Consider the following 12335-nt stretch of genomic DNA (forward strand, 5'->3'; position numbering starts at 1 on the left):
GGAGACTAGCCAGCCACCTATGACAGGTTGACCGATATTGGACCACTCCTTTTGTGGAAAGTAAACGTTTTTGTCTTCCTGGAGTAGATCCTTATTTTGGTTATCTATTTGCCTCTCCTGGAAACAATACCTCTGGCAAAACGACTATCTGTAAATAATGCCTTATTCACCATCATGGTATTCCACACAGTTTTGCATCTAACCAAGACCCATGATCATAGAATCCATTTGGCCTTATCATGTGGCCCATTATTCTGCAGAAACTAGCCTGATGGAGAGATAAAAAGGCCTTGTAAAGACACAGCTATAGTGTGAAATTAATTGGCAGCATCTGGGAGAGCTGTTGCAGTGTTCAGTGTTGCAGAGAGGGCAAAATATGTTTTGAACATTCACCTAATATATGGTGTGGTGTCTTTTAATAGATATTTTCTGCATTTACTTTTCAAATGCTATCCCCAAAGCTCCCTATACCCTCCCCCAACCCTGCTCCCAAACCCATCCACTCCTGCTTCCTGGCCCTGGCATTCACCTGTACTGGGGCATATGATCTTTGCAATACCAAGGGTCTCTCCTCCCATTGATGGCCAACTAGGCCATCCTCTGCTACATATGCAACTAGAGACACAGCTCTCAGGGGTACTGACTAGCTCATATCATTGTTCCTCCTATAGAGTTGCACACCCCTTTAGCTCCTTGGGTACTTTCTTTAGCTCCTTCATTAGGGGCCCTGTGCTCCATCCAAAAGATGACTGTGAGCAGCCACTTGTGTATTTGCCAGGCATTGGCATAGACTCACAAGAGAGAGCTATGTCAGGGTCCTATCAGCAAAATATTTTTGTCATATGCAATAGTGTCTGGGTTTGGAGGTTGTATATGGGATGGATCCTTGGGTAGGGCAGTCTCTGGATGGTCTTTCCTTCTGTCTCAGCTCTGAACTTTGTCTCTGTAACTCCTTCCATGGGTATTTTTTCCCCATTCTAGGAAGGAGCAAAGTATCCACACTTTGGTCTTCCTTCTGGTATGGTGTCTCTTGTAGCCTGTATTCATGGGTCAAGTTTCAAGGGGTAGGAATCAGAAAACCATTGTCACCCTTTGTGATGGTTTAGGAAAAAATTGCTTTCTGTTTCTGAGGCCATAATTTCTGGCATCCTAGTAGTTTTGTTTCCAGAATAGAGAATGATCCTGCAAGGAACCACAACAAATATTCAACTGACCCAGAAGTTTTGACTTCTGTATGGCAACACTGGGCTTCTAATTTTTTTTTTTAACAAACAGGCTAAGAAAGAAATAACAGTTGTAAGAGGGTTGATAGATCCAATATTACATGGGAAAATTGTATTGCAACCCCACAATAGAGGCAAGAAAATTAAGTCTGGCATGCAGAGAAAACTTTTGGGTGCTTCTTGGTTCAAAAGTGTCCTGTGATGAGAATTTACCATGGCATGATCCAGGGAACATGACAAAGAGTACAAACCTTTCAGGAATGAAAGTATGAGACATTCCATCAGGAAAAGAACTAAGACTTGCTGAGGTGCTTACAGATGGTGGAGGACATACATAATAAAAAGTAAAAGTATATAGTTATAAATACCAGATGTGGTGATTAAATAAGAATGGCCCACATATACCATGTGTTAGAAAATCCTCACACATTAGGAGTGGTACTATTAGGAGATATGGCCTTTTTGGACTAGTGTAGTCTTGTTGGAAGACTTGTCATTGTTGGGACATGTTTTGAAGACTATGCTCAAGCTATGTCCAGTGTTACACAGTATTCTTCTTTTGCCTGAGGATCATGATAGAAAATCTCACAGTTCCAATACCATTTTTGCCTGTAAACTGCAATGCTTCACATCATGATGATAATGGCAGTAACTCTGAAACAGAAAACCAGTCCCAATTATAGTTTTTTTTTTCTCTAAGAGTTACAACTTACATGGTGTCTCTTCACTGCTATAGCACCCTAACAAAGATGTCAGCTAAGGCCATATAACCAACTTGAGAAACAACAAGGATTATAGTTTAAATGAGTGCTTTGGTTGTCCTTTGCAAGAATGCATTTGTACACATATTTCTGTTTTTTTCTATTTCCTCTCTTTCCTAATTTTGAGCTCTAATATCAGTTAAGAGACGATCAATGATTTTTTTTTAAGTTTGATATAATAACAGAACTTCCACAAAGGTTCTATTCTATTCTAAATTAATAATGCAGTTGCCACTGTATACAGAACAGTTATGTCTAGGTATGACTATCACCTTTCGCCTGGTCTTTGCTTCTGGGGCTGACTCCTAGTTGGTCTGTTCCCATGAAGACTTCATATTCCAATCCACCTTAGAGGACCTGTTGAACTCAGAGCAGTTGATAAGAAATTCCCTCAACCCCCCTCCTCCAGTCCCAGAGCTTCTGCTGGGAGCCTGGTGGACTCTGGACACATCACCCACCAAAATCCCCGCCCTCCCGAATACCACTCCCCTTCCTTCTGTCACTTCCACTCCTTCTGCTTGGTCCTTGCTGCTGGGGCAGACTCCTAGTTGTTCTGCTTCTGTGAAGACTCAATATCTCAATACATCCTAGAGGACCCTCTGCACTCAGAGCAGTAGGAACCACTGCACTCAGAGCAGTTGAACAGTTAATGTTTTGAGCTTTTCTATGTTCACACTATGCTCAATGTGACACATTGTCTTCCGCTGATTGTGGATTAAGATGTAGAATTCTTAGCTTCTTTGTCAGCATCATGTTTCCCTGGACACTGCCAAACTTTCCACCATGATGATAATGGACTAAATATGTTAACTTATAAGCCAACCCCAATTGTTAGTCTTCATAAGAATTGTCACGGCTAATGTGTCTCTTTACAACAATAAAATCCTGCCTAAGGCAATATTCATTGCCTGTTTATAAGTGATACCAAATATTCATAGTTTTTAATGACAATATTATTACAGTAATAGAATCATACACCTAGTGAAAAATTTAATCCTTTTGTATAATTGCTTGACCATTTAATTGTTTCAATGTACCAAATATTAGAAGTTCATATGCAAGAATTTCCTTAGATTTTTTATTAATATTAGAGTATTACATAGTATTTAATTATATACATTAGTAATATAATATTAATATATGCTAGTTTTGTTGTTAAATGATTCAGAAATAATACTAATTTGAAAAATGAGTCAATATATCTTTCATTCACTATAAATCAAAATGTTACATCAAAAGGTATCCAGGAAAATCTGAGAAAGTTCTGAATAGAAACAGATGTTGAAGAATTTACATCTATTTTCTTGTTTGACATAGTTTGCTCTTGGACATACACTGGTTTAGATTAGGAGTTTTGAATTACTGCTTTTGCATTTTGGTAATAGTCTTTAAAGTTACAAATTAATCACCATATAACAAAAAAGTTTACATTTATGAGAAGAAATGAGTTAATACTTCAAATCTAAATTGAAAATGTACTAGTAATATGCATTTCTAAATAATAAAATCAATGGATAAATGTATTGTGATTTTATACACAAGTGGGATAATTGATGTCACCATTCATACACTTCGCACGGAATGATGGTGATTTTCTTGCTTGTCTATATCCAGGTTTACACACAAATTCAATAACATCCCCTGATTTAGAATAAACCTTTTGGATTTGTTTCCATTTGAGAAGTATGTTATGTATTTCCAGAATGTCTTCTGATATTATACATGCAGCTGAAAGAAAAATTACCAAAGTTCATTAAGTTATACATAAACCTACAGAAATCATCCCTTATCTATAGATGAATTCCATTTTTCTGAGATGTAACTATAAAGACAGTGTCATTATCAGTAACTTCAAAATTAATTCAACTATGAATTTAACAACAGAAGTGAGAACTTCAATCATAATATCATTAACTGGTAAAAGAATCTGAAAAGACAAAAATGGAGAAATCCTTTATATTAATAGGTTGTAAGAATTAATATTGAAATATCCACATCTCCTATGGAAACTAGCAGACTCTATGAAGCCACCCTGAAATACCAATAACATTTTTCATACTTACAGGGGTAAAAATATAAAATTTGTATGGAGGTACAATAGAATGAGTAGGCACCTGGAACTAGAGCAGAAAGGAAAATCTGGAGACATCATAATACCTGACTTCAACATACATCATGAGCCCCACAGTAACCAGCACACTATAATCACGCCAATGAATGAGAAAAGTGATTTGAATAGTGATCTATGTATCTGCAGTTAACTGTTCTTAAAAGACTTTCCAAAAACTTATGTTAGAGAACTGATATCATATTCAATAAATGATATAAAGATAATTAAAATCCACATGGAGATGAACAGGTGACTCTGTTTGCCCCCTTTATAAATGATTCTTTTTTTAAAATTTTTAATATGTTTTATTACATATTACATTTCCAATGCTATCCCAAAAGTCCCCCATAGCGCCCCCCACTTCCCTATCCACCCATTCCCACTCTTTTGGCCCTGGCATTCCCCTATATTGGGGCATATAAAGAATGCAAGTCCAATGAGCCTCTCTTTCCATTGATGGCCGACTAGGCCATCTTTCCATACATATGCAGCTAGAGACAAGAGCTCCGGGGTACTGGTTAGTTCATCATGTTGTTCCAACTATAGGGTTGCAGATCCCTTTAGCTCCTTGGGTACTTTCTCTAGCTTCTCCATTGGGAGCCCTGTGATACATCCAATAGCTGACTGTGAGCATCCACTCCTGTGTTTGCTAGGCCCCTGCATAGTCTCACAAGAGACAGATATATTTGGGTCCTTTCAGCAAAATCTTGCTAGTGTATGCAATGGTGTCAGCTTTTAGAAGCTGATTATGGGATGGATCCCTGGATAGAGCAGTCTCTAGATGGTCCATCCTTTCATCACAGCTCCAAACTTTGTCTCTGTAACTCCTTCCATGGGTGTTTTGTTCCCAATTCTAAGAAGGGGCACAGTGTCCACATTTTGGTCTTCATTCTTCTTGAGTTTCATGCGTTTAGCCAATTGTATCTTATATCTTGGGTATCCTAAGTTTTGGGCTAATATCCACTTATCAGTGATTACATATTGTGTGAGTTCCTTTGTGATTGTGTTACCTCACTCAAGATGATGCCCTCCAGGTCCATCCATTTGGCTAGGAATTTCATAAATTCATTCTTTTTAATAGCTGAGTAGTACTCCATTGTGTATATGTACCACAATTTCTGTATCCATTCCTATGTTGAGGGACATCTGGGTTCTTTCCAGCTTCTGGCTATTATAAATAGGGCTGCTATGAACATAGTGGAGCATGTGTCCTTCTTACCGGTTGGGATATTTTCTGGATATATGCCCAGGAGAGGTATTGCTGGATCCTCCGGTAGTACTATGTCCAATTTTCTGAGGAACCGCCAAACTGATTTCCAGAGTGGTTGTACAAGCTTGCAATCCCACCAACAATGGAGGAGTGTTCCTCTTTCTCCACATCCTCGCCAGCATCTGCTGTCACCTGAATTTTTGATCTTAGCCATTCTGACTGGTGTGAGGTGGAATCTCAGGGTTGTTTTGATTTGCATTTCCCTGATGATTAAGGATGTTGAACATTTTTTCAGGTGCTTATCTGCCATTCGGTATTCTACAGGTGAGAATTCTTTGTTCAGTTCTGAGCCCCATTTTTTTTTGATTTTTAATATTTTTATTACATATTTTCCTCAATTACATTTCCAATGCTATCCCAAAAGTCCCCCATAGCGCCCCCCACTTCCCTACCCACCAATTCCCATTCTTTTGGCCCTGGCATTCCCCTATATTGGGGCATATAAAGTTTGCAAGTCCAATGGGCCTCTCTTTCCATTGATGGCCGACTAGGCCATCTTTCCATACATATGCAGCTAGAGACAAGAGCTCCGGGGTTCTGGTTAGTACATCATGTTGTTCCAACAATAGGGTTGCAGATCACTTTAGCTCCTTGGGTACTTTCTCTAGCTTCTCCATTGGGAGCCCTGTGATACATCCAATAGCTGACTGTGAACATCCACTCCTGTGTTTGCTAGGCCCCGGCATTGTCTCACAAGAGACAGCTATATTTGGGTCCTTTCAGCAAAATCTTGCTAGTGTATGCAATGGTGTCAGCGTTTAGAAGCTGAATATGGGACGGATCCCTGGATACGGCAGTCTCTAAATGGTCCATCCTTTCATCACAGCTACGAACTTTGTCTCTGTAACTCCTTCCCTGGGTGTTTTATTCCCAATTCTAAGAAGGTGCACAGTGTCCACACTTTGGTCTTCATTCTTCTTGAGTTTCATGCGTTTATCAAATTGTATCTTATATCTTGGGTATCCTAAGTTTTGGGCTAATATCCACTTATCAATGAATACATATTGTGTGAGTTCTTTTGTGATTGTTTTACTTCACTCAAGATGATGCCCTCCAGGTCCATCCATTTGGCTAGGAATTTCATAAATTCATTCTTTTTAATAGCTGAGTAGTACTCCATTGTGTAAATGTACCATAATTTCTGTATCCATTCCTCTGTTGAGGGACATCTGGGTTCTTTCCAGCTTCTGGCTATTATAAATAGGGCTGCTATGAACATAGTGGAGCATGTGTCCTTTTTGCCGGTTGGGACAACTTCTGGATATATGCCCAGGAGAGGTATTGCTGGATCCTCCGGTAGTACTATGTCCAATTTTCTGAGGATCCGCCAGACTGATTTCCAGAGTGGTTGTACAAGCTTGCAATCCCACCAACAATGGAGGAGTGTTCCTATTTCTCCACATCCTCGCCAGCATCTGCTGTCACCTGAATTTTTGATCTTAGCCATTCTGACTGGTGTTAGGTGGAATCTCAGGGTTGTTTTGATTTGCATTTCCCTGATGATTAAGGATGTTGAACATTTTTTTCTGGTGTTTCTCTGCCATTCGGTATTCCTCAGGTGAGAATTCTTTGTTCAGTTCTGAGCCCCATTTTTTAATGGGGTTATTTGACTTTCTGGAGTCCACCTTCTTGAGTTCTTTATATATATTGGATATTAGTCCCTTATCTGATTTAGGATAGGTGAAGATCCTTTCCCAATCTGTTGGTGGTTTTTTTGTCTTATTGATGGTGTCTTTAGCCTTGCAGAAGCTTTGTAGTTTCATGAGGTCCCACTTGTCAATTCTCGATCTTACAGCACAAGCCATTACTGTTCTATTCAGGAATTTTTCCCCTGTGCCCATATCTTCAAGGCTTTTCCCCACTTTCTCCTCTATAAGTTTCAGTGTCTCTGGTTTTATGTGAAGTTCCTTGATCCACTTAGACTTGACCTTAGTACAAGGAGATAGGAATGGATCGATTCGCATTCTTCTACATGTTAACAACCAGTTGTGTCAGCACCATTTGTTGAAAAGGCTGTCTTTCTTCCACTCGATGTTTTTAGCTCCCTTGTCGAAGATCAAGTGACCATAGGTGTGTGGGTTCATTTCTGGGTCTTCAATTCTATTCCATTGGTCTATTTGTCTGTCACTATACCAGTACCATGCAGTTTTTATCACAGTTGCTCTGTAGTAAAGCTTTAGGTCCGGCATGGTGATTCCACCAGAGGTTCTTTTTTCCTTGAGAAGAGTTTTTGCTATCCTAGGTTTTTTGTTATTCCAGATGAATTTGCAGATTGCACTTTCTAATTCGTTGAAGAATTGAGTTGGAATTTTGGTGGGGACTGCATTGAATCTGTAGATTGCTTTTGGCAAGATAGCCATTTTTACAATGTTGATCCTGCCAATCCATGAGCATGGGAGATCTTTCCATCTTCTGAGATCTTCTATAATTTGTTTCTTCAGAGACTTGAAGTTTTTATTATACAGATCTTTCACTTCCTTAGTTAGAGTCACGCCAAAATATTTTATATTATTTGTGACTATTGAGAAGGGTGTTGTTTCCCTAATTTCTTTCTCAGCCTGTTTATTCTTTGTGTAGAGAAAGGCCATTGATTTGTTTGAGTTAATTTTATATCCAGCTACTTCACCGAAGCTGTTTATCAGGCTTAGGAGTTCTCTGGTGGAATTTTTAGGGTAAATTATATATACTATCATATCATCTGCAAAAAGTGATATTTTGACTTCATCTTTTCCAATTTGTATCCCTTTGATCTCCTTTTGTTGTCGAATTGCTCTGGCTAGGACTTCAAGTACAATGTTGAATAGGTATGGAGAAAGTGGACAGCCTTGTCTAGTCCCTGATTTTAGAGGGATTGCTTCAAGCTTCTCACCATTTACTTTGATGTTGGCTACTGGTTTGCTGTAGATTGCTTTTATCATGTTTAGGTATGGGCCTTGATTTCCTGATCTTTCTAAGACTTTTAACATGAATGGGTGTTGGATCTTGTCATATGCTTTTTCCACATCTAACGAGATGACCATGTGGTTTTTGTCTTTGAGTTTGTTTATATACTGGATTACGTTGATGGATTTCCGTATATTGAACCATCCCTGCATCCCTGGGATGAAACCTACTTGGTCAGTATGGATGATTTTTTTGATGTGTTCTTGGATTCGGTTAGCAAGAACTTTATTGAGGATTTTTGCATCAATATTCATAAGGGAAATTGGTCTGAAGTTTTCTATCTTTGTTGGGTCTTTTTTTTGGTTTAGGTATCAGAGTAATTGTGGCTTCATTGAATGAGTTGGGTAGAGAACCTTCTGTTTCTATTTTGTGGAATAGTTTGTGAAGAACTGGGATTAGATCTTCTTAGAAGGTCTGATAGAACTCGGCACTAAACCCATCTGGTCCTGGGCTTTTTTTGTTTGGGAGACTATTAATGACTGCTTCTATTCCTTTGGGGGATATAGGGCTCTTTAGATCATTAACCTGATCTTGATTCAACTTTGGTACCTGGTATCTGTCTAGGAACTTCTCCATTTAATCCAGTTTCTCCAGTTTTGTTGAGTATAGCCTTTGGTAGAAGGATCTGATGGTGTTTTGGATGTCTTCAGGATCTGTTGTTATGTCTCCTTTTTCATTTCTGATTTTGTTAATTAGGATGCTTTCTCTGTGCCCTCTAGTGAGTCTGTCTAAGCGTTTATCTATCTTGTTGATTTTCTCAAAGAACCAGCTCCTTGATTGGTTGATCTTTGAATAGTTCTTCTTGTTTCCACTTGGTTGATTTTGCCCCTGAGTTTGATTATTTCCTGCCATCTACTCCTTTTTGGTGAGTTTGCTTCCTTTTGTTCTAGTGCTTTTAGGTGTGTTGTCAAGTTGCTAATGTGTGCTCTCTCTAGTTTCCTTTTGGAGGCACTCAGAGCTATGAGTTTTCCTCTTAGAAATGCTTTCATTGTGTCCCATAAGTTTGGGTATGTTGTGGCTTCATTTTCATTAAACTCTAAAAAGTTCTTAATTTCTTTCTTTATTCCTTCCTTGACCAAGGTATCATTGAGAAGAGTGTTGTTCTGTTTCCACATGAATGTTGGCTTTCTATTATTTATTTTGTTATTGAAGATCAGCCTTAGTCCATGGTGATCTGATAGGATGCATGGGACAATTTCAATATTATTGTATCTGTTGAGGTCTGTTTTGTGACCAATTATGTGGTCAATTTTGGAGAAGGTACCATGAGGTGCTGAGAAGAAGGTATATCCTTTTGTTTTAGGATAGAATGTTCTGTAGATATCTGCCAGATCCATTTGATTCATAATTTCTCTTAGTTTCTCTGTGTCCCTGTTTAGTTTCTGTTTCCATGATCTGTCCATTGGTGAAAGTGGTGTGTTGAAGTCTCCCACTATTATTGTATGAGGTGCAATGTGTGCTTTGAGGTTTACTAAAGTTTCTTTAATGAATGTGGCTGCCTTTGTATTTGGAGCATAGATATTCAGGATTGATAGTTCCTCTTGGAGGATTTTACCTTTGATGAGTATGAAGTGCCCCTCCCTGTCTTTTTTGATGACTTTGGGTTGAAGTCAATCTTATCAGATATTAGAATGGCTACTCCAGCTTGTTTCTTCATACCATTTGCTTGGAAAATTGTTTTCCAGCCTTTCATTCTGAGGTAGTGTCTATCTTTTTCTCTGAGATGAGTTTCCTGTAAGTAGCAAAATGTTGGGTCTTGTTTGTGTAGCCAGTTTGTTAGTCTATGTCTTTTTATCGGGGAGTTGAGTCCATTGATATTAAGAGATATTAAGGAAAAGTAATTGTTGTTTCCTGTTATTTTTGTTGTTAAAGTTGGCATTCTGTTCTTGTGGCTGTCTTCTTTTAGGTTTGTTGAGGGATTACCTTCTTGTTGTTTTTAGGGCGTGGTTCCTGTCCTTGTATTGGTTTTTTCCTGTTATTATCCTTTGAAGGGCTGGATTCGTGGAGAGATAATGTGTGAATTTGGTTTTGTCGTGGAATACTTTGGTTTCTCCATCTATATTAAGTGAGAGTTTGGCTGGGTATAGTAGCCTGGGCTGGAATTTGTGTTCTTTTAGTGTCTGTATTACATCTGTCCAGGATCTTCTGGCTTTCATAGTCTCTGGTGAAAAATCTGGTGTAATTCTGATAGGCTTGCCTTTATATGTTACTTGGCCTTTTTCTCTTACTGCTTTTAGTATTCTATCTTTATGTAGTGCATTTGTTGTTCTGACTATTATGTGTAGGGAGGTATTTCTTTTCTGTTCCAGTCTATTTGGAGTTCTGTAGGCTTCTTGTATGTTCGTGGGCATCTCTTTCTTTAGGTTTGGGAAGTTTTCTTCTATAATTTTGTTGAAGATGTTTGCTGGTCCTTTGAATTGAAAATCTTCATTCTCATCCACTCCTATTATCCGTAGGTTTGGTCTTCTCATTGTGTCCTGTATTTCTTGGATGTTTTGAGTTAGGATATTTTTGCGTTTTACATTTTCCTTGATGTGCTGATGTTCTCTATGGAATCTTCTGCACCTGAGATTTTCTCTTCCATCTCTTGTATTCTGTTGCTGATGCTGGTATCTATGGTTCCAGATTTCTTTCCTAGGGTTTCTATCTCCAGTGTTGCCTCATTTTGGGTTTTCTTTATTGTGTCTACTTCCCTTTTTAGGTCTAGTATGGTTTTGTTCATTTCCATCATCTGTTTGGATGTGTTTTCCTGTTTTTCTTTAAGGACTTCTACCTGTTTGATTGTGTTATCCTGTTTTTCTTTAAGGACTTCTACCTGTTTGATTGTGTTATCCTGTTTTTCTTTAAGGACTTCTACCTGTTTGATTGTGTTATCCTGTTTTTCTTTAAGGACTTGTAACTCTTTAGCCATGTTCTTCTGTAATTCTTTAAGTGAGTTATTAAAGTCCTTCTTGATGTCCTCTACCATCATCATGAGATATGCTTTTAGATCTGTGTCTAGCTTTTCTGGTGTGTTGGGGTGCCCTGGACTGGGCGAAGTGGGAGTGCTGTGTTCTGATGATGGTGAGTGGTCTTGGTTTCTGTTAGTAAGATTGTTAAGTTTACCTTTCGCCATCTGGTAATCTCTGGGGTTAGTTGTTATCATCACTGTTTAAAGATTGGAGCAGACTCTGTGTTCCACTCACCCGAAGTCTCAAAATCCTGTGGTGGGGGTCGTGGGTAGCTAGCGGGTGTCAGCGGACCCTGCGCCCTAGCTACCCCGGTGCTGTTCTGACCGGAAGAGGCTTGTGGCCCTACTCAGGCCGGATTTCTGCCTCCCCAACCAAAGCAGTCTCAGGTCCCGCGTGATTGGACTGGAGCAGAAGCTGTGTTCCACTCACCATAAGTCTTAAGATCCTTTGGCAGGTGTTGTGGGTAGCTGGTGAGTGTCTGCCGACCCTGCGCCCTAGCTACCCTGGTTCTGTTCTGACCGGAAGAGCTATAAATGATTCTTGAAGTGCACATAATATTTCTTAAAGTACAGAATCACTTGAGGTGGTTAGTATCTAAATGAGCCTCATTTGACACCTTACACTTTCTAGAAGCAGGTGTGGCTACATCAGCTGTTATTGCTCGACCATGTATCACAGTGTTGATACACTTAACTCAGACTGCTGATCAATATATTTACCAGTTTTACCACTGTTCTACATAGTATGAGCATAGCACAAGATCTTCTAGTTTTTATTGATTTTAATCCCAAGATCTTCTTTTATTCCACTTTTTAAAATTTTAGATATTTTTAATTTATTATCAGTTTATTTGCCTCTTTGTTTTCTAATGTTAGAGAGAGAGAGAGAGAGACAGAGAGAGAGACAGAGACAGAGACAGAGACAGAGACAGAGACAGAGAATCAAGGAATACTGGCAGTGAATATGATCTGGGAGAAAGTAGAAAAGAAAAATAAATAATCAGAATATATGCATGGAAAAACTGTTTTCAGTTAAAAATATGAAAAAAAAAAAACAAGCCTGATTATTTTTCTGTTA

The 12335-nt window shown here is 38.8% G+C and overlaps 1 protein-coding gene across 3 annotated transcripts in view; it reads right to left on the minus strand.

Moving 5' to 3' along the window:
* Positions 1 to 3023: 3023 nt before the first annotated feature.
* Positions 3024 to 12335, minus strand: part of LOC115030336 (complement factor H-related protein 1-like) — an 83624-nt gene continuing 74312 nt past the window's right edge. Inside the window, exons 6-7 of one of the 3 annotated variants that reach the window (XM_085841665.1) lie at positions 4048 to 4104; positions 3025 to 3712 (exon numbers count right to left, since the gene is read on the minus strand). In XM_085841665.1, coding sequence (XP_085697791.1) covers positions 3516 to 3712; positions 4048 to 4104 — 254 coding nt within the window. In that variant the 3' untranslated portion in view covers positions 3025 to 3515. Of the gene's footprint in view, positions 3713 to 4047; positions 4105 to 12335 lie in introns of all 3 variants that reach the window. The other 2 variants (XM_085841664.1, XM_085841669.1) reach the window with 2 other exon arrangements.

Source organism: Mus caroli, unplaced genomic scaffold (genome assembly GCF_978045245.1).
Source record: "Mus caroli unplaced genomic scaffold, Mus_caroli_1 scaffold_1, whole genome shotgun sequence".
Classification (NCBI taxonomy): domain Eukaryota; kingdom Metazoa; phylum Chordata; class Mammalia; order Rodentia; family Muridae; genus Mus; species Mus caroli.